Here is a 26,967-nt window from a genome sequence, read left to right as displayed (position 1 = left end):
TCGACTAGTCAGATCATCATCCATTGGAAACAATGTGCCAGGAGTCCGACCCAGAAAGAATAATAAGAGTAACATTAACACTAAGTAGCTGCGGCCATTGCTGGAAACTGGAATTGGCTGGGCTGCGCTATGAATTCTGGGATAGGTTGGTCCATGACGGAAGATGCTGACCTTGAATTTGGACACAGCTAGGATACCGGACTCATCTTCTTCTTCTTCTTTGGTGTTTAACGGCAGCTGGCATCCTTGTGCTGCCACACTCTTAAATCCTACTAGTTATTCCTGCGTCTTACAAAGCTTCAAACGACGCCTCGACTATTAAATTAGTCGTTGACGATTCGTGACTAGTCGACTAATCGTGGCAGCCATAAATATAAAGAAGGAATCATTATGAAGCAGAATATTGCACAGCTGCTGTCAGGTGTGGGTGACATCAACACTTCACAGACTCATGTTCAGTAAGTCGTGTTGTTGAGGTGGAAGGTGTTGACTATTGAGGGTGGAGCAGTTTAACAGTCGGGCTGAAGGTTTTTTACTGGACGCAGCGCGGCCTCCTCCTACTAGGCATTAGAGCAAGCACCTGTGCTTACAGGTGGTGCTTGTTCTACATCTAATGGTGTTGGTGCCACTGATGCGTGGTAAGTCTGCAGACTTTTACCGTCTGCAGCTCCTTCCCCAGTGCGTCTGCCATGCCACACAGTGAAGGCGTAGGTCAGGACGCGCTCCACCACACAGCTGTCGAAGGACAACATTCAGTCCAGCACATGCTAGGTCGTCTTCTTAATAGGTGTAGTGTTGATGGTGTTAGTCAGAGGTACGTAATGGACGGGCCGTCTACTCTATCTAATTAGAGAGCAGGGGAAGTGCCAGGTTTGCAGAAGTCCACAACTATCTGCCTGGTTGTCTGGATGTTGAGGATGAGGTATTTGTCCCCACACCATGTGTCAGGTCCTCCACCTGCAGCATGAACAACATCTCATCCTGTAGCTCTTTCAGTCACAGGTCATCGGTGTGGGCAGCTGTGGGCTGAGCACAGTGGCTGTGCAGGCTCTGTGGCCTGCAGCTCAGGAAATGCACAACTGAGCTCCATAAACTTATGAGTCATTGTTGTCTATGTGAGAGGGGGCCTGATGTCGTACTGAGCACTGATAGGAGTCCTCTGCCCCAGGTGCTGTATGCGCTTCCTTATGTAGTCAGAAAAGACGACGTGTTTTCCTTCAGGTCCTCACTGCTGCCTGTCTGAACACCTGCCAGTCTGTAGTCTCTAACATGGACACAGCCCCTCACTGCATGTAGTCCTGCAGCTTGGACACAGAACCCGTTATGACACCATAGTTTGATGAGGAGCCTGTCTACACCTATACATGGTCCTTTATCAGAGCACTTGATCAACAAACTCCAACATGAAGAAAAGTGAACTTTGTAGCTGCTCCATCCACCGTCGTTTGTTTTACACAGGAAAAATATATGTCAATGCTTTTGCATTCTTTCAGAAATGTAGCTGGGTAATTATGTCATTGGCATCGATGAGCCACTGTCAATATGTGACATATTGAAATCGCGTTTGAATTTGCGCTTGTTTTTTGCTTTCACTTTGCAATCGTGCGAACTGTGTATAGAGAGCGACAGCACTGATCTGTGAGTGATGATAATTTGTGCACCAATTCCTCTGACATCATCTTATTAATCGTTAGCTTACTATGCAAACATGACAAGTGAAATCTCCCGCAGCTTAAACATGTGAGAGGTTGATCGCGCAGAGAATCGCTGAGCTTATGTGAGTGCGTGTGTAAAAGCAACAGGATATATATTTTAGTTCTGCTGAGCCAAATAAGACAGGTCAGGGTGAAGAAGTGACAGCCAAAGAAAAACTTACCACAAAACGGAGAAGTTATGACAAATCAGACTATAAGGCAAAAAGAAAGTGCAGCTTTATGGTTTCATGGACAAAAGAATTTCTGTGGCTGCCATATGACGAGCTAAATAACATGATGTTCTGCCAGGTGTGTTGTGAGTTTCCCTCGATTTCTGAGTCGACAAGCGCCTTTGTTACTGGGACCAGTAATTTTAAGAAAGACCCCATCAGACCCCATGACAAATGCAAGAAATGCATTATTGCTCAGTCTGCACTATCTTTCTCAGAACAAACACCAATTGCAAATAACATACTGAAAATAAACCAAGCACAACAAGAAGTCCTGAAAAAGCTGTTTAGAGCAGCGTGCTATGTTGCAGAGTGAACTACCTTTGGGACAATTTAGCAGTCTTTGCAAACTTCAAAAAGCAAATGGCCTCGATCTTGGTTCCACTTGCCTCTTACCCGTGACTTCAGTGGAAATGTCAGATTCAGGATCTGACACAGACTGATTCATGTTCTGCACAGTTCTTACAAGTTCATAGAAGTTTCTGTTCAATTAGAACCAAGTATTTGAGTTGATGATTGTAATTTTTATACAATGTTGTAATTTGTGTTTTAACTATTTCTTGATTAATTTTAAAGGAAACAAAACATTTTTAATTTGGGCTACTTTAATTTATTTTGGGCTAACAAAAACTGAAGAGTGCCTGCCAGAAGGGCTACCAGGGATCTTGAAATTTTGCGAGCCCTGAGTCGTATGTTTTTTATTAGGTTTAGCTGTGGATCACTGGGAACTTAGAAGCAGCATCAGCTCATTTGACCAACTGTCCAAATGAGCTGATGCTGGAGGCAGAGCACAGCCCCACACATGTGCACACACACGCACACTGTGATAGCTTGTGTGTCAGCTTCTTTGTAGTTTTGTAATTGTAGTATATAATGGTTTTATGTAACTGAGTGTTGTGAATGTAAAAGCCCAACAAGGGACAAAGGTTGAAAATCAGCAGCAGCTATAAACTCTGTGTGGCAGCTTCATGCTCCATGTTAAACTGTGTTGTTGACTAAAAATATAAAGTGTAAAAGTTTGTGTTTTTACTGGTTAGAGGTGCTCCACAGTTTGTCTGTCCTTCTCTTCCTCTCGAGTTTGACATTTTGTCATGTCGGGGAGCTCAATGGGAGCCCCGTCCTGTTTGTCAGGACCGTGTTTCTAACTTTGCTGCACAACGAGGTTACTTCTGATTGGATCACTTCCAGATTCATCCTGTCTTTTTACACAACTTAATTAGTTCTGATTAGAGCAGGGCGATATGGCCAAAAATATTTATCACGATATATATTTGAAAATTTGCGATAACGATATAACTGACGATATAATTGATGCGAGACAAAATACAACTCCACAACATTACTAGTGCAAAAAGACAACCTTCCATTTATTTTCACGTAAACAAGAAGCTGGTTTTTATGTACATTAAAGCTTTATAAAAATTTAACAGTGTAAATGCAAATTCCTTGCTGAAAGTTTAACCAAAAGGCATTTCCAGTAGAAATGGGCTGACATATCCTGAGCATAACCATGTATAATATCCACTGAAGTTAAAAAGAGGTGCTTTGCAACTAGGGCTGGGCCATATTATACCGTTCACGGTAATACCGTTATAATGTTAGGCAACGATAGGAAAATGAAATATCGCGATAGAATATGAGTAAAACGCGCATGCGCAGTGCCTTTGTTTTCATACGCACATTGCCGATTGTTGAGTGAAACAGATGAACCAGAATTGGTTTGTAAAAATGGTGTAACTTCAGTGATGTGGAACTGGTTTGGTGTTTGTCCGTCAGATACACAACAAAGCACATTTTTTGCAGAACATGCAAGCGGCCGTTGTTATTGTCGTATTTGTCGGACTAAGATGCTCTTAAATCTGGGAGTAATCTGGGTCCTAAACTCCGTATACTTCAGGTCAAACGAACACTGCAGCATCACTGAGAGTTAAAAACTGTCTAAATTCATCTTTAATAAAACGATCAGCATTGCTGCTTTACCAGGTGTAACTATGAAGTTTAACTTCCAGGCATCCATGAAAACAAAATGTATTACATATATCGGAGTTAGAAGTTAGCAGGAAGTTAGCAGGAAGTTAGCTCGCTAGTTTCGCTAGTTACCCAAGCATGATATAGCATGTTCTGACTGAGATTTCTGAAAACATTCAAACGTACAGCTCTGCTATCACTTCCAACATAGATGAAGACAGGAAACTAAACAGCAGTGACGTTTGTAGGGTTACTGAAGTTGGGCTAGCTGGTATATAATGATGTGCTACGTGATCGCTAGCGACACAGCTATGTTAGCATAACATAAACAGTGAAGCTGGAGGACGAACACTAACACTTTTCCACTTATAAAAGTTAACGTGAAGGTTCCTGATAGTTAGAGACAAATGCAATCGCATGGCAGGATGCTGTAAACGGACCAAACTTCAGTCAGGAGAACAACTGAGATAATCCATCCACAATACGAGGTTAGTCATTAATATACTGCAACAACATGGGAATAGAGCAGCTGCCAGAGAATTCAACATTAATGAATCAAAGGTACAGAAGTGGAGGAAGCAAGAAGAATGAGTTTAATAAAGTTTGATTTATCTGACTGCTTTGTTTCGCTTAATGTGCCTTATAATCCCGTGCACCTTATGGTCTGAAAAATACGTACGTAATAGTCGAGTGTTTTGACCGATGCATGAAACGATACATTTTTAGGCAAAAGTTGTAACGGTCGCTATTGTCTTTGTATTTATTACATGGCGTGCTGTAGGGCTGGGCCATATCATACCGTTCACGGTAACACCGGTACAATGTTGGGCAACGATAGGAAAATGAAATACAGTGGGGCAAAAAAGTATTTAGTCAGCCACCGATTGTGCAAGTTCCTCCACTTAAAATGATGACAGAGGTCAGTAATTTGCACCAGAGGTACACTTCAACTGTGAGAGACAGAATGTGAAAAAAAAATCCATGAATCCACATGGTAGGATTTGTAAAGAATTTATTCGTAAATCAGGGTGGAAAATAAGTATTTGGTCAATAACAAAAATACAACTCAATACTTTGTAACATAACCTTTGTTGGCAATAACAGAGGTCAAACGTTTACTATAGGTCTTTACCAGGTTTGCACACACAGTAGCTGGTATTTTGGCCCATTCCTCCATGCAGATCTTCTCGAGAGCAGTGATGTTTTGGGGCTGTCGCCGAGCAACACGGACTTTCAACTCCCGCCACAGATTTTCTATGGGGTTGAGGTCTGGGGACTGGCTAGGCCACTCCAGGACTTTCAAATGCTTCTTACGGAGCCACTCCTTTGTTGCCCGGGTGGTGTGTTTTGGATCATTGTCATGTTGGAAGACCCAGCCTCGTTTCATCTTCAAAGTTCTCACTGATGGAAGGAGGTTTTGGCTCAAAATCTCACGATACATGGCCCCATTCATTCTGTCCTTAACACGGATCAGTCGTCCTGTCCCCTTGGCAGAAAAACAGCCCCATAGCATGATGTTTCCACCCCCATGCTTCACAGTAGGTATGGTGTTCTTGGGATGCAACTCAGTATTCTTCTTCCTCCAAACACGACGAGTTGAGTTTATACCAAAAAGTTCTACTTTGGTTTCATCTGACCACATGACATTCTCCCAATCCTCTGCTGTATCATCCATGTGCTCTCTGGCAAACTTCAGACGGGCCTGGACATGCACTGGCTTCAGCAGCGGAACACGTCTGGCACTGCGGGATTTGATTCCCTGCCGTTGTAGTGTGTTACTGATGGTGACCTTTGTTACTTTGGTCCCAGCTCTCTGCAGGTCATTCACCAGGTCCCCCCGTGTGGTTCTGGGATCTTTGCTCACCGTTCTCATGATCATTTTGACCCCACGGGATGAGATCTTGCGTGGAGCCCCAGATCGAGGGAGATTATCAGTGGTCTTGTATGTCTTCCATTTTCTGATGATTGCTCCCACAGTTGATTTTTTTCACACCAAGCTGCTTGCCTATTGTAGATTCACTCTTCCCAGTCTGGTGCAGGTCTACAATACTTTTCCTGGTGTCCTTCGAAAGCTCTTTGGTCTTGGCCATGGCGGAGTTTGGAGTCTGACAGTTTGAGGCTGTGGACAGGTGTCTTTTATACAGATGATGAGTTCAAACAGGTGCCATTCATACAGGTAACGAGTGGGGGACAGAAAAGCTTCTTACAGAAGACGTTACAGGTCTGTGAGAGCCAGAGATTTTCCTTGTTTGAGGTGACCAAATACTTATTTTCCACCCTGATTTACGAATAAATTCTTTACAAATCCTACCATGTGGATTCATGGATTTTTTTTTCACATTCTGTCTCTCACAGTTGAAGTGTACCTCTGGTGCAAATTACTGACCTCTGTCATCATTTTAAGTGGGGGAACTTGCACAATCGGTGGCTGACTAAATACTTTTTTGCCCCACTGTATGTCAATAGAATATGGGTAAAACGCGCATGTGCAGTGCCTTTGTTTTCATGGCGGAAAAAGCATGGCGGCGACGGAGAATGAGAAGGGCGAAAGGGGATCGTTGAATGAAACAGATGAAACAGATGAACCAGAACTGGTTTGTAAAAATGCTGCAACTTCAGTGGTGTGGAACTGGTTTAGCTTTCGTCCGTCAGATACACAACAAAGCACCTTTGACTTTTCTGAAAGTCGACAGAGCCCCTTATAATCCCGTGTGCCTTATGTGTGAACTCTGGTTGTGTTTACTGACCTCGAAATTTTATGTGCACGGCGCTCGGAAATCTGTCAAATGTTTCAGTAAGACTTTGCTAAGCTACGACGCCGCACCGCTTGATGGATTGTCGGAACATTACGGCTATTGTAGGCGGAGCCTCGCGGAGTGATACGTACTGTGCTTCAACATAATGTTACCGTATTGTGTGTGTTTAACCTCTTTTTCAGTTTTGTGGATATTATACATGGTTATGCTGAGTAGAGCAGGGCGATATGACCAAAAATATTTATCACGATATACATTTGAAAATTTGCGATAACGATATAACTGATGATATAATTGACACGAGACAAAATACTTTACAACTCCACAACTTTATTAGTGCAAAAAAACCCAACATCAATGTATTTTCACTTAAACAAGCAGCTGTTTTTATGTGCATTAAAGTTATATAAAAATGTAACAGTGCAAATTCTTTGCTGACAGTTTAACCAAAAGGCATTTCCAGTGGAAACTGGCCGACACATCCTCAGCACAACCATGTATAATATCCACACAACTTATCATACATATCCTCATTAAGAAATGAATATAGCCACCACAGTGGCCATCAGAACCATGAAAAAAATATTGCTGTAAACAGTTTATTTTGCGACACCACGAAAGAAATGATAGCGTAAAATGAAACAATAGACGTTTTCATATCGTCATCAGATATATATCGTTATATTGAACAGCCCTACCAGCATGTGCAGCGACGATGAGGCAGAACCAGGTCGCTCTGCAGCATGGACATGGTTTGGTTCTGAAAAGTCTGACACGGACCAGAAAACTGTGCTGTTGTACAAATGATGGCACAAACCGACCCCACCTCAGACTCGAACACAAACCTCTTCTACCACCTACGCAAGAATCACGTGAAAGAGAAAGTAAACCTTAGACTCAAAGGTTGGAGCAGGCTTTTCCCCGCAGCACGCCGTGTAATAAATACTCACAAAGAAACAACTAAAAATACAAAGTTTCTAGACTCAACTCCAGGTACACGACGCCCAGCTGAAAACACGGCACACAGGTCGAGTTTCCTGAGATTCACTGATTTCACACAAAAAGCACAGGTTTGTGATCTACCTTGTTATTGGGATGAGAAATGTTTATATCAGGATCTGAGATTTTGGTCACATCGCACAGCCCTGTTTCTTCAGAAACTGCATAAATTGTTTACTTTCTACAAACATTCATTAAGGCTTTCATCGAGCAAAGCCTTGCGTCTATAACAACATTCAACATAAACATGTTCACCAGTTAAAAACTTCAGATGCTTTGGTGAAGAGAAAATCTCTCCTGAATTCATTTACTGACAGGAGTGCACACACAGCTGACACTGATGTGTTGTTGACATATAAAGTGAGTGAGGCTGTGTTTGCACTTTCTCTGTGCTCCAGAATACTTCCCTGCCAGATGGAAGCCCCTTGCCCAACTCTCCCAGCTCCATGGTCAACCAGTACAGACTGGAGGACGATGATGAGGGCAAAGAGGATGCCAACACTAAGGACATCTTCGTCACCGTCGACCACCCAGAGAGCCAAGTGACGGCGATCGAGACGTTCATCTTGTACAGAGTGGTGACCAGGGTGAGGTGGTGGTCCTACATCAGCGTGGTCACATTGTGTCTCACACACAGTAGTGCTGTTTGGATGCTTCCTGCCGTTAAAAGCATTTAGTCTCTGTAGCGTGAACAGTTTGTAAAGGCAGACTGCACAGGTGCTGCATTTTATCTATGTGAGGGAGCGGGACTGAAAACAGTTGAAGAGTTGGCATAGTGTGGCCCACACCGTTAAAGGGGTGGCCCACACAGTTATAGGGTTGGCCCACACAGTTAAAGGTGTGGCCCACACAGTTATAGGGGTGGCCCACACCGTTAAAGGGGTGGTCCACACAGTTATAGGGTTGGCCCACACAGTTATAGGGTTGGCCCACACAGTTAAAGGGGTGGCCCACACAGTTATAGGGTTGGCCCACACAGTTATAGGGTTGGCCCACACAGTTATAGGGTTGGCCCACACAGTTAAAGGGGTGGCCCACACAGTTATAGGGTTGGCCCACACAGTTAAAGGGGTGGCCCACACAGTTAAAGGTGTGGCCCACACAGTTATAGGGTTGGCCCACACAGTTAAAGGTGTGGCCCACACAGTTAAAGGGGTGGGGTGTTTTCAAAGTGTTGACCACAGAAAGATCCTTACTGTGACAGTACTGTCCACCTCTGTGGTTTTTATGATGCAGTTTGATGTCTGATTGCACTGTGAAATGAAAGCATGGCATGAATAAGCAATTGGAGTTCAAAAAGAAATCATGGAATCAGTTTATATTCTAAGCTTTTGACTCATCAAAGTCACACCTTTGCAGATATAACAGCTGAACACAGCCGTGGCTTCTTTCTACGACAGAAATCAAATCTTCTCCCATTTCTGTGCAGAAGTTCCCATAAATGTGGACCTTGTAGGCTGCTGTGCTTTCACTCTTATGTCCAGTTCATCCCAAAGCAGCTCGATTCAATTCAATTCAATTCAATTCAATTTTATTTATATAGCGCCAAATCACAACATAAGTCGCCTCAAGGCGCTTCATAGATACAGAGAAAAACCCAACAATCATATGACCCCCTATGAGCAGCACTTTGGCGACAGTGGGAAGGAAAAACTCCCTTTTAACAGGAAGAAACCTCCGGCAGAACCAGGCTCAGGGAGGGGCGGGGCCATCTGCTGCAACCGGTTGGGGTGAGAGAAGGAAGACAGGATAAAAGACATGCTGTGGAAGAGAGACAGAGGTTAATAACAGATATGATTCAATGCAGAGAGGTCTGTTAACACATAGTGAGCGAGAAAGGTGACTGGAAAGGAAAAACTCAATGCATCATGGGAATCCCCTCGATGGGGTTTAAGTCTGCAGACTGTGCTGGACCTCCATGTTTTCAAGCTCACCATCTTGTTCTTCTTTCCTGAGGTGGTTCTGGCACAGCTTGGATTTATGTTTTGGGTCTTTATCCTGCTGTAGGATGAACGTCTGACCAACTAGGTCCATACCAGAGGGTCCTGCATGGTGCTGCAGAACGCTGTGGTTTTGGTTCAGGGAGCCTCTCACTCTGTACAAGTCACCGACCCAGCAAACAGCCCCAGACCATCACACTTCCTCCTCCAGGAATTAGTAGCAGAAGCTTTCAAGGCTCGATCAGCCTCCATTGCTGCAGAACACATTTAAACCCAAGTTGTGTTCCCTGAAAAAGGCCAATTTGTATAATTCTGAAATGTACATTATTTTTCAGTTTTGGGTGACCTTTGTTTAACTTCTGTCAGTTCACCACTTATGTTTGAACCATTTCAAGTAATTCGTTGGACTTGAACAACTTGAATTGCAGTAAAGAATTGGCATGTTCAAAAAGCTTTGAGCAGTAAATGTCTGTATATGTGTGTGTTAACAGATACTGTCTGTACTCATGTCTCTCTCTACAGACCACTCGGAGTGACTTTGACTCCAGTGAGTACGAGGTACGGCGACGCTACCAGGATTTTGTGTGGCTCCGTAGCAAACTAGAAGAAAAGCACCCCACACTAATCGTCCACGTACGTATCAGCTCACCAGGTCACTGCTCTACACAGCTGCAGGCTGCTGCACACTACTGCAAGGCATGTGCATGCGTCAGTTCATTCATTCACAGTCACAGGCTGCAGGACCATTTCTTTGCTTTCTGTGCTGTTGGAACATGAAAGATTGTTGAGGTCTGAAGTTCAAGCAAAGCCACCGTCCTCATTTCCAGCTCTGTATGTGTATGTTGGTTAGCTTACTGCTCTGCCAGGACAGAGCTACTCTTAGGTGTGTTTGTCATAGAGAGGATATCTCTCATGTGGTCGCCTCAGGCGTGTAGCCCCACCCACCTGCTGCTCATGCAAAGCTGCTCTGCTAGAATTGACCAATGAAAATAGACTGCTACGAGGAGTCTAATGCATCTCGCCCTCTTCTGCACTTTTCTGGACAAAATGGGGCGACGTGGAACAGCTCCCGGTCTGATATCGCCGTCTCTCATGCTTCTCTCGTTTCTGTCTCCAGCCCCTCCCAGAGAAGTTTGTTATGAAAGGCATGGTGGAGCGCTTCAACGACGACTTCATTGAGACGAGGAGGAGAGCCCTGCACCGCTTCCTCAACAAGATATCCGAGCATCCCATCCTGTCCTACAGCCAGCACTTCCAAGTCTTCCTCACTGCACAGGTGTGTGTCTGATGCACGGATGCACACACCACACACACACACTTCTGGTTTTAGAATGAATTGAATTGTGACTCGTGGTATTTTGACCCTCCAGGATCTGGCACCTCACAGGAAACAGGGACCGGGCTTCTTGAGCAGGATGGGGGAGACGGTGAGAGCAGTGGCCAACTCAGTCCGAGGCCTCAGAAGCCGGCCTGAGGAGTTCGCTGTGATGCAGGAGTACGTGGACGACTTCAGTAACAAGATGTGCTGCATGGACAAAGTCAGCCAGAGGATCATCAAGGAACAAAGAGGTATCCGCTGCAGGCTCTCCTCCCAGAAGGACATGGCTCTTATTCCTCCATATCAGAGGAGTCAGACTCAGATGCTTCCTGGCACCCTCTGTACATCTCATATAGTGTACACAGTTTAAGCTGCTTTAGCCTGCATACAGCTGCAAGCTGCTTTACAACCCAGCACAGCTCCTCCCCTCATGTTGACCCAATGAGTGATGTCTCTGTGGTCACTGATGGAGAGATGGCTGAGCCATGACTGCACATGACAACACGAGTCTTCTTTGGAGGAGAGTTCCTCTTACTGAGGGTACATTATCTCTGTAAACAACATATTCATGTGCACATATTGTTCCACACCTTGTTCCTCTGTTACAGTGTCACCAGTATCCACGGTATCACTGATCAGCTGTGTAGGTGAATTGTGGGTAATACGTGTTTTCGGTCCAAGTGAAAAACTCAATTTCTCATGCTCTGTTCAGACACTTTGTACTTGTTCAAACCGGTTTACTCACTTTAATACAGATTTTACTTGCACGTCAAATCGTGTTTTGTTTTTTGTATTTTAATTTATTAGAAACTATTTTAATCTACTGTTTTGTTGATGTCATTTTCTCTTTGTAAGGTGACCTTGGGTTTTAAAAAGGCGCCCTCAAATAAAATGTATTGTTAGTAGTAGTAGTATGGCATCAAGCCAATTAAACTGGCGTAGTGATCTGGTCCCATCTGCAGGGCTCCTCTGTGGCAGGACGAGCAGTGCCAGAGCTACAAATGACCTCCTGCAGGCCACCGTTGTCAGTGCCTCTAACCACACAATGAGAAACTAACTTCATGAGGGTTTTCCTCATGATTCTGCTCCAGTGTGTCTGCCAGATATCCTTGGGCAGCACGCTAACCCAAGTTACTGTCTGAGTGTAAGCGTGTGCGTTAGAGGGAAAAAGTGCTTATATGAACAGATGTCAGTGGGTTAGTGAGGTAAGTTATACTACAGGCGTCTGTGGGCATCCAAACCACCGAGCAGCATTTTGCCGCATCGTTTTCTCGCTTTGATCTTCAGGCTGTCAGAGTTGGACTCAGCCCTCTTTTCCATTTGGCACCCTCCTCTCCTAACACGTTACCCGCTCCGTGTCAGTACAGACAGCAGCCGCTCACGTGATGTGTTCACAGTGTCTCACCCTTTACTTCTTTGCAACGCTTCCTGTGACCTGCTTCTGTGTAGCTAACAGCACCTCCTGGTCTGAAAACGAGTCTTTGTGTTTTCCCCTGTGCTTCCAGAGTATGTGGACGACTTGAAGCAGTACAGCCCCACCTACGCCCGGTGGGGGGAGTTGGAGGAGGAGCTGACGGAGCCGTTGAAGGGCGTGGCCAGCTGTGTGGTGCAGTGCAGCAAGGAAGCAGAAGAGCACATCCAGCATCTGTCTGAGGTCCTGGTCCCTGCCCTGCACGAGTATGTCCTCTGCGCTGAAACGCTCAAGGTGAGGCATGAGCACGCTTCACCTGTGATGGTGCTCTGCAGGTGGGGCTTGATGCAGAGCAGCAGTAAGACAAGGTGTGATGTCAAAGTTGAACACCGAACACTCGAAGCGCTGTGCGCTCATTCAGGGGCTCGGGGGAACCACGGGGTTCCCTGTCTGGGACCAGTGATCCAGACTTCGGGGGACAGGCATTGAACCGACAACCTGTCCGACCTCCTGAGCAGCAGCTTCTCCTCATTGTGTTTCTCTTTAAAAGTGCAGTGTTAGTGGGCCTTAGCATGTAGCATGGAGGCGACACTCCTGCCACTAACAGCAGAGCAGACACAGCATCGTGTGTGGAGCAGATGCTGGCTGTGACTCAGCCACTCCACAGGTAACATCTGAGAATCACTGTGGAAGTGGAGCATGCAGCAGTGTGACCTTTAACCTAACAACTTAACCTTGTTCATCCAGCTCTGGGAAAGCAGGTGTGTGACAGAGAATATGGAGACAAGAACAAAGTGCTGCTCTGTGATGCCATGTGTGTATTTGCAAATGTCACATTCTTTGTGTCACCTGAGTGTGTGAGTGAAAACGTCACAGCGTGTGCGCTGACAGCAGGTCTCTGGTGGTTTGTGGCAGGCTGTGATGAGACGGAGAGACAACATCCAGGCAGAGTTTGAAGCCAAGAACGAGGCTCTGCTGACCAGGAAAGCGGAGCAGGAAGCAGTAAGTTTAATTTGATCCACACATGCTGATAAAAAAGCACGCACACACTTTCCTCCTCCCCTGCACCTGTCAGAGCCAGCCGTGCGTTTGGGGTCATCTCTGAGATTAGCTGTAATAAAGTGAGGTGTGCAGTGGGCCTCTCTCGCAGGGCCGCCCTCACCTCATATTGGGAAGGAGGAGAGGGCTCCCTGGGAGGATTATCTAAATATCCCTGCTTGGCTGGAAGTCTGTGCCGAGCTCAGAGTGAGTAAAAGCTGCTGATATTACTTCCTGCCGCGCACTGACAGCTGATCGTGGCAGGAGCAAACTTCCTTCTCAGATGACGCTTCGCTTCGTAATGTCAGGACGCAAAGACCCGAGAAGAAAGGCATCTTTGTCTGTGTGTGAGACCTGCAGGTGTCTGTCCCCCTCATCAGGCCGACATGCAGCCCCATCTGTTAGATGTTAATTAAGAAGCTGTGCTTCCCCCACCGTTGTACTCGTGCTTTGTGTGAGCTCTGATTTAATCCAGCCCTCCAGGTTCTGCTGTGTATCAGCCCGCTAATGCCCATGACAGACCTGCACTAATGAGAAGTGAATGTCAGAGGAAGACATCAATCAATCAATCAATCTTTATTTATAAAGCACTTTTCATACAGAAAAAATGTAGCACAAAGTGCTTTACATAGTTAAAAGCAGCCCACCCCACCCTCCAACTCAGTCCCCACACTCTCAATACACATATATCCCCCCACCCACACACACATACACACACGCGCACACTTAAAGAGTAAAAATTGGGTAAAAATTCAGCTTCAAGGTGCTGTGGCGGCGTTACTGGGAGGGAAACGGGTCTCGCTGCTCTGTGGGCGTGGACCCGGCAGGTCTCTGCGGCTGCTGTCAGTCGTGCTTGTGTTGCTCTCTGCTCTGTCTCGCTCACAGCATAGTGTAACAAACGCTGCCTCTGTCTCTGCTGGGGTCTACTGGTGTAATGGGCGATGAAGGTGAGGAAGACGGAGAGCAGGACAGATTGCTCGTAAAGTTGGCACCGCCCACAAATTCAGACAATCAAGTCATATGTGCAGAATGTGTCCATGTAATTCCAAACAGCCAGTGTTGTGTAGCAGTGTTACCTCCAAGTACACACTTTAAAGTGCACATCGTCTCTCAGTGCGGCCCACAGTTCTCAGCACCTGCTCAGCATGTCTACGACCATGCCACCTGGTTGTAGACATGCACAACCACATAAGCATCCACACAAACATGCTGTGTGAGTGTGTGTACACACACACACTCACACAGTGCATCGTAGTGGACATACTGGCGTTGTGCGTTGGAGAGAAAGGTTTGATCAGATCATTGAGATCAGGTCTAATCACGCTGTTCAACTTCCCAACATTTGCTGTTCTCAACAGGAAGCACAAAACAGTCTGTGCATGCTGGGAAAGTGTTGTTCTAAATGTTTCTTCGTGGCAATCAAAGAGGACGTCAGAAGGAGTCCAGCTTGTGCGGGCTAGCACTGATCTTCACATCTGTCAGCACATCTGGTCCTGACAGCTGCTGACCCACTGGCTGTGCTTCCTCCATGTGGCTGCTTTACATTTGACCTAAAGCCTGCGTCATTATGACCAAATTTCATCAGTTAGTTAGCTGACAGCCAAATGCTGTGAGCGACTGGGCAGCAGCTGCGATACAGCCGAGCTCACTGCATCACTGTGCAGCTGGCTGAGTGAATCCAGACTCCCTCTGAGCTTCTGTGCAGTTTTATTGGCCTCATAGGAAACGAGGCCTTAATGCAGTTATGAATGTGCTTATTGAAGGAGACTCTTTAAACACTGTGGTTGTTTTAAACTGCGGCTCATCCTGCTGTGGGGTTGTTGGGCTTTCACTATACGTTGTTATTGCTCTTACATTCATTAACCCACTTCCACTGATGGCCTCAGTGGAAGTGGAACTCCAGAGCTGCAGGTTGTGATGAGCTCAGACTGGTCCACATGTGATCTAACAGCCTGCTCCTTCACCTCCCTTCAGTCACACAGGATGCTGCAGGAGCTGGCTCTTCGTCACCAAGGAAACCAGAACCTCCTGTGCACCCACTAATAATTTGCTCAACCAGCACCAGCAAAAGCAGTGAGGTCAAAACAGAGACTTGAGCATCCAGCTATCATAAGCAGGCCCTTACCTCTCACATCCTTTAGGTCTTTTATTTTGAAAGTGAATGCTGTTATGCTCTTGATTTGTCTACTGTGAACCCAAAACCACTAACAGCTTTGGAGCGTTGCTGTTTGAACCCATCATACAGCTGCAGCGCTGAGAAGGGATCTGATTGGTTAGTGGAATCTGTAGTCACATGTGACTGAGCTGCTGGACACAGCACGCAGTCTGTGTGTGAGTCTGTGTCAGCTGACTACGCTGACCAATAAGACGAGAGGCTCCTCAGACATTAAACTTCCTTCTAGAACATCACCTTTGATGGGAAGAAATGCTCGACTTTATGAGTCACGTATTCCACAGGCTGTGTGTGTGTGTGTGTGTGTGTGTGTGTGTGTGTGCGTGTGTGTGTGTGCGTGCGTGCGTGCGTGTGTGTGTGTGTACGTGTGTGTATGTATTGTGGCCAGGAGGGGGCACTGTTATCTAAGTGAAGCGCACACACTGACCTCTGGCTTTCATGTGCTTCACTGAGAGGTGAGTGTCTGTGGCAGGAAAACTCCCAGCATGCACTCTGCTCCCACAGTAACGCACCTAAATATAATTTCACAGTGACATGAAGTTGTGCTGTAACTGCTTCATCTTCTACACTGGTGTGTGTGTGTGTGTGTGTGTGTGTGTGTGTGTGTGTGTGTGTGTGTGTGTGTGTGTGTGTGTGTGTAAACGCTTTGCCAGGTGAAAATAGGTGTGGAATAAACAGCTTCACACAATTGCATACAAGCACACACGTACACAGGTACAAGTACATGTACCTGCATAGGTAAGTGTAGGTGCTGTTGTGTTAGCACAGAGGCGTGCTGTGGGAGGAGCACAGGGATACATCAGGGCGTCGTGCTTCCATAATGAACAGTAATATGTCAATAAGCATAATGTGTGTTTGGCGGCAGCTTCAGGAGGAGGTGGATGTCCTGGCAGATCGGATGGAGCAGGCCAACAACAGCCTGAAGGGAGACTGGGTCCGCTGGCAGCACAGCATGAAGACTGACCTCAGATCAGCCTTCATCTCTGCTGCAGAGAAGAACGTGGAGTACTACGAGAAGGTGAGCTCACGCGAGAAGCTTAGACGCAGCACCTGACTTTGGTTTGTATCGAAGAGCGTTGTGTGTTCAGGTGAGTGTGAGAGCAGCCTGAGCTGCTGCTGTTGCAGTGTGTGCTCAGCAGCTGAGGCTCAGAGTCCATTTGTACCTACATGACTCTGACTGTACTGATGACAGACTTCCATTCATTTTCACATCTGGAGTCATTAAAATGTGTGTTGTGTTTGCCCAAGAGTGCATGCTGACTGAGTGCATGCTTGTGTAAACTGAGTGAAGAGCACTGAGATATTATTGCAGATGGCTGAAGCAGAGACGCTGGTGGAGCAGAAAGCTCTTACAGCACTCACTCAGTTGGTTGTAGCCCTGCAGCCTCCACCCAGACACGCCCCCAGCTCCTCTGTGCTCCAGCAGAGGGCAGCAGCTCTGCCTGCAGTCCCCTCTGTGCTTACGTCAGCTCTTTGACTTCATGGTGCCACATCCTGCAGGTAGAACGCTGACTCCACCTCTTTCATAGCTTTGGAGATGAAACTTCTCCCACTCGTCAATGTAACACGTCTTCTGTGGATTCTTCTCGGCTCCACTGAGCAGTGGAACAAAGGCTGGACTGGTCTTACTGCTGTAGAGCGCCGTGTGTGCTGCTTAGCGGACCGTACTGGTCCTGGATCAGATACCGGGCTGGATTCTCCCACATTGTTTAGTGTTAGATTAGACACATACAGTGGGGCAAAAAAGTATTTAGTCAGCCACCGATTGTGCAAGTTCCCCCACCTAAAATGATGACAGAGGTCAGTAATTTGCACCAGAGGTACACTTCAACTGTGAGAGACAGAATGTGAAAAAAAAATCCATGAATCCACATGGTAGGATTTGTAAAGAATTTATTCGTAAATCAGGGTGGGAAATAAGTATTTGGTCAATAACAAAAATACAACTCAATACTTTGTAACATAACCTTTGTTGGCAATAACAGAGGTCAAACGTTTACTATAGGTCTTTACCAGGTTTGCACACACAGTAGCTGGTATTTTGGCCCATTCCTCCATGCAGATCTTCTCGAGAGCAGTGATGTTTTGGGGCTGTCGCCGAGCAACACGGACTTTCAACTCCCGCCACAGATTTTCTATGGGGTTGAGGTCTGGAGACTGGCTAGGCCACTCCAGGACTTTCAAATGCTTCTTACGGAGCCACTCCTTTGTTGCCCGGGCGGTGTTTTTTGGATCATTGTCATGTTGGAAGACCCAGCCTCGTTTCATCTTCAAAGTTCTCACTGATGGAAGGAGGTTTTGGCTCAAAATCTCACGATACATGGCCCCATTCATTCTGTCCTTAACATGGATCAGTCGTCCTGTCCCCTTGGCAGAAAAACAGCCCCATAGCATGATGTTTCCACCCCCATGCTTCACAGTAGGTATGGTGTTCTTGGGATGCAACTCAGTATTCTTCTTCCTCCAAACACGACGAGTTGAGTTTATACCAAAAAGTTCTGCTTTGGTTTCATCTGACCACATGACATTCTCCCAATCCTCTGCTGTATCATCCATGTGCTCTCTGGCAAACTTCAGACGGGCCTGGACATGCACTGGCTTCAGCAGCGGAACACGTCTGGCACTGCGGGATTTGATTCCCTGCCGTTGTAGTGTGTTACTGATGGTGACCTTTGTTACTTTGGTCCTAGCTCTCTGCAGGTCATTCACCAGGTCCCCCCGTGTGGTTCTGGGATCTTTGCTCACCGTTCTCATGATCATTTTGACCCCACGGGATGAGATCTTGCGTGGAGCCCCAGATCGAGGGAGATTATCAGTGGTCTTGTATGTCTTCCATTTTCTGATGATTGCTCCCACAGTTGATTTTTTCACACCAAGCTGCTTGCCTATTGTAGATTCACTCTTCCCAGTCTGGTGCAGGTCTACAATACTTTTCCTGGTGTCCTTCGAAAGCTCTTTGGTCTTGGCCATGGCGGAGTTTGGAGTCTGACTGTTTGAGGCTGTGGACAGGTGTCTTTTATACAGATGATGAGTTCAAACAGGTGCCATTCATACAGGTAACGAGTGGGGGACAGAAAAGCTTCTTACAGAAGACGTTACAGGTCTGTGAGAGCCAGAGATTTTCCATGTTTGAGGTGACCAAATACTTATTTTCCACCCTGATTTACGAATAAATTCTTTACAAATCCTACCATGTGGATTCATGGATTTTTTTTTTCACATTCTGTCTCTCACAGTTGAAGTGTACCTCTGGTGCAAATTACTGACCTCTGTCATCATTTTAGGTGGGGGAACTTGCACAATCAGTGGCTGACTAAATACTTTTTTGCCCCACTGTAAGACCTGGACCTGACCTGGCTTTATGATTATTACACCTTACAAGAAAGTAGACCCGAGTACTGGGAGGCCCAGTATTGAGAGCTGACGTGTGTGAGAGCCTGGACAAAAGTCCTTTTTCAGAATCCAGTGGAACCAGCAAGTCTGGATCAGGTCTCTGTTTAAAAAGTCCTGATGTCTGATCCTATCATAGGCAATGCAGCTGACAGGTGAAAGGAGCTGTAACTGCCTCCTGTCATCTACTCTAAGCTAGGAGTGAAACAGGCGCGTCTCTGTGTGGGTGTAATCCAAGAGGGAAGGAGCCAAGTTATGGGAAGTTGTTTTGCACTCAGAAACAGTGAGCAGAGAAAAAGTGCGTCCACAGTCTTGGACAGTGTTTGCCTCTTTGGCTCACACGTCTCATTGGCCTTGTTTTCTATATTTATTCCACATCAGAGGCCTCTTCAGCAGAAGTGCTACATCACTGCAAGCACAAGCTCCGCTGTGTAATAGCTGAGGCACGGTTTGGTTCGGTGTGAGAGCCGTTTGTGTTGTCTTGAACCGCAGCACGGGGAGGTGTTGAGAAAGTAATGACAGCTACTCTTTACAGGGCGGGAGAATAGCCCGAGTGAGGGCATCAGTGGACACGCAGTAATCAGAGTGGCAGTGGGATAAGTGGGCAGGCCTGAGCTTCCTGAGCTGGGATCGTTTCACTGGCTCATTCGTGACTTTGTGAAACTCTGCACAGCGACGTTTAAAGAGCTTGGTGTTTGCACACCGTGTGCTCTGGGGTGCACATCTGAGCAGAGGCTGCGTGCACATATTGTTATTCAGGTGCATATGTGGGCCAGTGTGGCCATGGGGGCTGTGAATGATTTATTGGTCTGGAGCCCAGAGAGGCTATAAGAGTCTAATAAGAAACCTCCACCTGGGAGGATTTGATGGCAGCTAAGAGCGATGCAGGCAGGACTCAGAAATAGATGGAAGTAAAGGAGTGAGGATGGAGAGATCAAGGAAAGAAGGGGTGGTGTTGCTACATCAGGTCAAAAACAGTCGATGTGATCCTTTAAAGCTGGGCTCACACTGTGCGATTTTGAGCCGCTTTTTGAGTCGTGCGACCGTTTTGGCCTTCATCGTGCGTCGTGTAGTATACGCGGCGTAACGAGAAGCGATTAACACCTCACGACCAGCTCCCGATCATCAATCGCTTGGTCGTGGTTTGAAATCCTCACGACCGTCGTGAGGGTGTCACCGCAGCTTCTCACACTGCGCACGCCCAAACACAAATATCAGCGAAAAGGACGGCGCAGCACGGCTGTGCAGCGTGTGATCTGGACACAAGCGATGGAGGCACAACTTGTAGAACTTTGGAAAGCTCATCCGAGCCTTTTTGATGTGGCCTCGAAAAATTATCACGACCACAACAACCGTGAAAATAGTTGGATTCACATGCTGCTCAATCACAGCTGCCTGATCATGTTTTTCATTAGCAATTTAGCAAAGTTGATGGTGGTGGTGTGTCTGTGTGAGTGAAAGACAGAGCGATTTTTGTTATAACCTTCATGTTATGGACGCACAGTGTGAGCACTCGGGTCGCATCAGAGCATCGGGCCGTATAGTGTGCGACCTGCATCGTGACCTAACAACGTGCAGTTCGAGCAGAAGCTGAATACGTGACTGAAAAAATCGCCCAGTGTCTGCCCAGCTTAATGCATCGAGTCCACTCAGTCATATGCAGGACAGGCAAGAGAATATCAAACAGAACAAGTTCATTCACGATCTGTTCATCAGAGTCAGAAGAAGTTACGTAGTCACACTAAGAATGTGACTAACTAGTTAAAGTTATTGTCTTATTACTGATACGCTGACTGTCATGGTGATACACAGTTATGAGCTCTGCCTTCATTGTGGATGGCAGAGCCCATTTCTATGGTTACCTCATAGCAACAGTGTGCTGGAGAAGTGCTGCTGTAAATAGAAATATCATGTCTGAGCCTGTGGTACTGCTGCAGCGTCTCGTCTTCCTGATGCTGCTGTCACTCTGTATCGCTATGTTTGGCACGACGGTCGTCTTCCTCTACTTGTCCGCTACCCTTTGACCCGTTTTGACTTCGGGATGTCCAGACGTACTCTGCACAGATCGCCATAAAAAATGTATATACATAAATATAATATTTAAAAAAAAATAACACCCTGAATCCATGGTTTCTGTGGGAGTACAAATTGAGCAAGTGCAAGCGATTAGTTGGGTGAAGTGTGCGCAGTGAAGGAGGGGATGACCATGTGACCTGATGAACAAACGCATGGAGATATTGAGATGACAGTTTGGTTTCTAAGTAGATTATCTTATTGGGCATCCTCTCTCTCTGCACTCACCAGGCATCTGGACAGGATGCATGATGGGAGAAATGAGAAGAATCTGGCAGAACTGTACTAAGTAGAGAGGTCAAAGGTTGCACACAGGTGAGAGAAGAGCTTTGGTGAGGAAGCTGCAGGTGGCCGAGTGTCTGCGGGGCACGTACGAGGGCTGCGGTAAGCGTAACAAGTGGTTCACAGCGGAGGTGGGATTACACTGAGGGACATGTCTAATTCCTGCTTCCAGTGGTGATGAACAGGCTGGCGAGCAGGTGGAGAGTGAGTAGGGGGGCAGCAGGGTGATGACGGCTCACCAGCTGGCCCCACGTTTGTTCCTGACACCAGCTGAATACCAGCCCGCTCTGAGTTCTGGTACTTCTCTGTCTATGTTTTAAAGAATTATATGTTTTTGTGCTACGACAGGACCAACACACCCTGCCCATCTCTGTGTGTTCGTCCTGATTCTGGTCACCTGCTGAGCACCAATGAGTGTGGAGGAGAGCTGTCAGCTGATCAGGCTTTCCTAATGAGGTCAGAGTTGAGTCAGGGCCGTGTTTCTGACTGTGCACCGTCCTCTCGTCCCATTCGTCAGACTCAACATGTGGTTTTAGTGTCAGGGTCACAGTTGGGTTATGGTTAGGTTAAAGGTTAAAGGGTAAGTGGCGAGGGAAAGCGTCATGCCAATTACATGTCCCCACAAGCTATGAATACCCGACGTGTGCGTGCACGCGTGGACAAGGTGATGTGTGTGGAAGTAGAAAGCAGCAGCAGCCTGTTAGGATTGGTTGTCATGACGCCGTTTGTCTGAGGCGACGGCGTGCTGCGCTGTCGCGAGGCTCTGACTCTGCCTCGCACAAACTTTATGTCCGCCTCACACGGGCGTTTGAGTGTGTCTGCTCGTGATGGTGTGTGCTTGGCATTTTCACTGTGTGGTTTCATGACTTCTTGCTATCAAGGTAACTGCTTTTTTTTAGGGGGGAGGGGGGGGCTGGGCAATATGGCCTAAAATTCATATCTCGATGTTTTTTAGCTGGATGGCGATATACGATATATATCTCGATGTTTTTTTAAAGCCATAAAGTAAGAACAAAGAGTTCTTAGTCAAAGCTGTGATCCAGATGTCACACAGGCATGAAAAAATTACTCCGAAATAAATGATCAGCATTTATTAAATAAGAATTCTCCAGAAATAAAAGAAAACAATGTTATTTTTGTGCATAACAAAGAGCTCACAACTGTGCAGTCAAATGTAAACTAACAGACGCTGAGCAGAATAACAAAGATTTCACAGCTGCTCTGTTCCCAAAGGTTCTGCTGCCGACAGTCTGGAGTTTGAAACCGTGTCTCTTACAGGAGCCATTTGTGCTCCTTATACACACACAGTACGGTAATATTACGTTGAAGCACAGTACGTATCACTCTGCGAGGCTCCCCCTGACTACTGCAGCTGTAATGCTCCAATCCATCAAGCGGTGCGACTTCGTATTTTACCAAAGTCGTACTAAACATTTCTGACAGATTGCTGAGCGCCGTGTTCCACGTAAAATCGGTTCGCGGTCAGCAAGCACAACCAGAACTCATACATAAGGCGCACTGTCGATTTTTGAGAAAATGAAAGGATTTTAGTGTGAGGTTATAGTCCGAAAAATACGGTGTAGGAGTTTGTAAGTAGTTTGTTTCGAGGCAGGAGGCCGGAGACTTCGCGGTCTGGGACACAGCACGCAGTTTCACACACTCTTCATTTTGCACTTTATGGCGCTGTTGGTGAAAATACTAGCAGTGCTAGCTGCACGGTGTCAACGAGGTAACCGCTAAGCATTGACGCCGTGCAGCCCCACGCACGGGGCGATCCGCGGTAACTTGTTAACGGAGATTTGCCGCGTTAATACAGCTTTGGCGTTAACGTCATTTTAACGAGTGTAACGCTGCAGCACTGAAATAGTCATCTCCTAATGTTTTCTTTTTACCGACCAGCTCCTCTTTGATAGCTGCCGTGATGCGCACACACACACACACACACACACACACACACACACACACACACACACACACACACACACACACACACACACACACACGAAATGATGAGGGCGTTCATCACACTGTTGGGTGTGACGGGGCTGCCAAGAACCAACAACACAGGTTTACTTTGGTTTCACAAACATGATGCAGGAGCAGGTCATGGATGACGAGCTTGAGTATTTCTTCTCTCTCTTGACTGTGTTTAAAGATGGGACACACTCTGGGGTCAAATTGAAACAAAGGCAGGTGTGACTTGAGGTCAGAGGTCAAATGCGATATCTTAAATCCGTGTTCAGTATGTTGAAGGACATAACTAAAGATTATCTCGGTGATTACTCGATGATCAGTCCCTCTGTCCATCTCTGCCTCCTGTGGTGCGCTGGGCTTACAAAAACACATTTATGTGGTTTTACAATATGACATGTAAACAATAAAAATCCACGTCGACCAATTTTTATAGTTAATGTCAAAGTGACAGTGAATATGTCAGTCATAGTTTCTACGTTCACGCTTTTTGTCAGTTTTCCACCAACAATGATGAAGCTGACTTTGAAGGCCTCGTGGATGGAAGGACCGTGAGTACGAGCTGCCGCTCCCTGTGCGCTGAAGACAAAGTTTCGTTCTCCACCCAGCGTTCACGTGGCTGCTGCTCGTAGTAATATTAACATTGTCCGTCTTTATTTCAGTGTCTGGCGGTGTGGGAGTCGTTCCTGGTGTCACAGAGAGCAGAGGCCGGCGGAGGCCAGGAAGACGTTGCTTAAAATGTGGAGTTCAAAGGTCGACGCCGCCCCCGCCCCCAACCCCCACATGACACACACCGCTCTCTCCAGCAAAACCTTGAGATGTACGAATGTACCACTGCCCACTGCTTTCTGTCTCTGCTCCTCTGACAGCAAACTGCTGAATCCCAGTCTGACCATTCCAACATTACTAAAACCAGCACTGTAATCCACACACACACACACACGCACCAACCATGTGATTGGCACAGGTTCTCTGTGTCGTTGTTGTGCTGCATGTTCCCTACAGTGGCGGCCACAGCTAGCAGCTGGCTCCTGTGTCAGGTGACAAGGATGCCCTCAGGTGTCCTTGGGTAACTCGTGGATTTGGCAGCAGGAGGCGTTTTCACACAAAGCAGGGACGATCAGGTAGAGCCTCAGAACATCCTGCTCAGTGATTTTGCCACAACAACAAAGTTGAAGTTTAATTTGTAATAAATGGTACATTGATACTGATTTCTACTTTAATATTTAAAGTTTATAATGAAATTCTGATGTTTATTAGTCTTTAGTGATGCAGTAGTTTTAGTAAGTTCTGAATTGTATAGAAGTGATGGTAGACAACAACAGACACACGGCTCATGATGGTGATGATGAGCCTGTGGCAGTCGTATTTGCTACATCAGCCCGACGTTGTTGTGCAGATTCACCAAAGAGTCGTGTTTCCTCACAGCTGCTGCTGTCTGCACGTGTGCAGCAGCGTGTTTAAGCCAGACGGGCATCTCGTACTGAAGCGTCCAAAGGATCTGTGAGCTGAAACGTAATCAGTCAGTAATTGAAAAGCAAAGCCGTTTTCAGGCTCCGTCTTTACTCACCTGCTTCTGTCCTGTTACTATCAATCATTAAGATGAGGAAATGATGGGTTTGCAGGAAACATCCATACATAGCACTACAGTTTTACAGCCCTGTGTTAAAATAATAATAATGATAAAGCGTCAGTCTTTTGGAGATTATAAACGTGATGGTCTGAGTCATGTGTCCATGCTAATGGTAACAATAGTGAACCAGAGACATAAAAGCACAGCTGCGATGAACTCGTCTACTTTTATCAAGACGAGCTACTGAAAGTTGAAAATCTGAGTCCTCATTGCCAACTTCGACTGCAGGTCGGGAGACAGCTCTCTGCCAAAGTTATGCACCAAACAAATGTCTCACATTTCATTAACAAACCTCACGTGTGATGCAAGTTGAATCAGATGCATGTGAGCTGCAGACAACACTGCTGGAGATGTCTGGAAGCTTTAGTCAAGTTTACTCATCTGCACTACAGCGGCCCCGTTCCAGCTGTTCCACCCACCGTTTCATACTGTGGACCTTCTGCTCACTGCTTTTATCATTGTGAAAAATAATATGTAATAACACGATTTGAGATACTGACAATAAAGACTGATGTGACGCTACAGAGATTGTCTTCTTTTTGGAGTGTAGAGCAGCAGCAGGAGTTCTGTTGGGTCATCAGTCGGTGGACCGTCCATTGACAGCATGGTCCCTGCATCATCTGGGCGTGCTCCTAAGTAGTTTTGTTCTCAGCAAATTAAAATGCATATCAATAAAGATTTTCAGCGTGAATATTCAGTTCATCGCGATCCGGTGTGTGATTTCAGTTTAGACATGCTGCCCGTATCACTGAGGGAAGACGTGCAGGTTCAGTTCCCTGCATGCTCTCATCTGACATTGCTGGAGTTGCAGCATATTGAAGATTAAACCAGTCAGCAAAGTTTGTTTCATTGTGAGCAGGCCACAAGCTGAGGTGATGCCTACTTCTGTGTCATCAGGCTGGAGCAGCATCGCACATGAATGACTTTCCTGTGTTTAAATGGAAACATGTAACACTGAGAGTGCTGATGATGTACAGATAAAGTCAAAGATTGATGTCTTCCTGCTCCTGACTTGTGAAGTTTTTTAAATATAGTATAGATCTCTGTCACCCTTCCTCTGACGATGTCATGATGAATTAGCAGGGCCCTCTTCCTCTCCGTAGCAAAGTCATTGCCCCCGATCGCAAGCAAGTAGTTATCGAACAACTTTTTCCATGCAGCAAATGGAATTTTCGGTTCGCCCGGACAATCCAGGAACACAGCCGGGGGTTGCAAAGAGAGCAGAGCCATAACTTAATCACCACTACTCTCGTCGCCACTTGTTGTGTGGTGTTAGTTCAGCAGGCATTACACACACACGCAGGTAGGAACAGAGGATCACCGGAGATAACTCCTTTCTTTCTTTTTTCTTCTTCCAAAATACCACCACGACAAAAACATACTCACTAGCGCCCTCTAGCGCATCTGGTAAATGCATCTACAGAACAAATGCAATAGTATGTGGACACAACAAGTGCTGAGTATGTTTCAGTTTCAGTTCCAAAATATCCTCGTTAAAATCAGATTTTTTTTTTTTTTGCCTGTCCCGTTTGGCTCTTTTGCCATCAGAATTATTGTCTAAAGCAGGGGTGTCAAACTCAAATACACAGTGGGCCAAACTTCAAAACTGGAACAAAGTCGCGGGCTAACGTTAATATTTATTGAAAAAAAACTTCCTCCAGATTTAAGAATGAATCTTTTCTTATGGACTCAAATAAGTTTTGCTGGAAAACTGAATATGGAACAAGCAAAGCTTAATACTGTATAATACCAGTAGGCCTGCTCTGATAGTAATTTGGTATGGCTTCACAGGCCAAATGTAATTAGGCTGCGGGCCAAATTTGGCCCGCGGGCCAGAGTTTGACACCTATGGTCTAAAGGCAAAGAAAGATGCCCAACGGATTTATTTGCTAAATACGGGACAGATTTGACTGGGGAAAAGAAAGGGGAGAAAGAAAGGGGGAAAGAAAAACAGCGGGGAAGAGGGACGGGGATAAAGGGCAAAAAAACCCAAAAACAATAAAATAAGCAGACAAAAAATATGTATATCAATCACCTGGATCACCTGTTGAGAAAGAAAAAAAGAGAAAACAAGCAGAAGAAAAAAAAAAG

The 26,967-nt window shown here is 46.1% G+C and overlaps 1 protein-coding gene across 1 annotated transcript in view; it reads left to right on the top strand.

The window, feature by feature from the left end:
• snx7 (sorting nexin 7) overlaps positions 1-25,798 on the top strand; it is a 34,154-nt gene extending 8,356 nt beyond the window's left edge. The window contains exons 2-9 of the mRNA XM_080865908.1: positions 8,046-8,234; positions 10,110-10,220; positions 10,705-10,863; positions 10,958-11,156; positions 12,411-12,610; positions 13,232-13,318; positions 16,393-16,545; positions 23,906-25,798. Coding sequence (XP_080722034.1) covers positions 8,046-8,234; positions 10,110-10,220; positions 10,705-10,863; positions 10,958-11,156; positions 12,411-12,610; positions 13,232-13,318; positions 16,393-16,545; positions 23,906-23,980 — 1,173 coding nt within the window. The 3' untranslated portion in view covers positions 23,981-25,798. The remainder of the gene's footprint in view (positions 1-8,045; positions 8,235-10,109; positions 10,221-10,704; positions 10,864-10,957; positions 11,157-12,410; positions 12,611-13,231; positions 13,319-16,392; positions 16,546-23,905) is intronic.
• Positions 25,799-26,967: the final 1,169 nt, after the last annotated feature.

Source organism: Rhamphochromis sp. 'chilingali', assembly GCF_963969265.1.
Source record: "Rhamphochromis sp. 'chilingali' genome assembly, chromosome: 18".
Classification (NCBI taxonomy): Eukaryota; Metazoa; Chordata; class Actinopteri; order Cichliformes; family Cichlidae; genus Rhamphochromis; species Rhamphochromis sp. 'chilingali'.
This window is presented reverse-complemented; position numbering and strand designations above follow the sequence as displayed.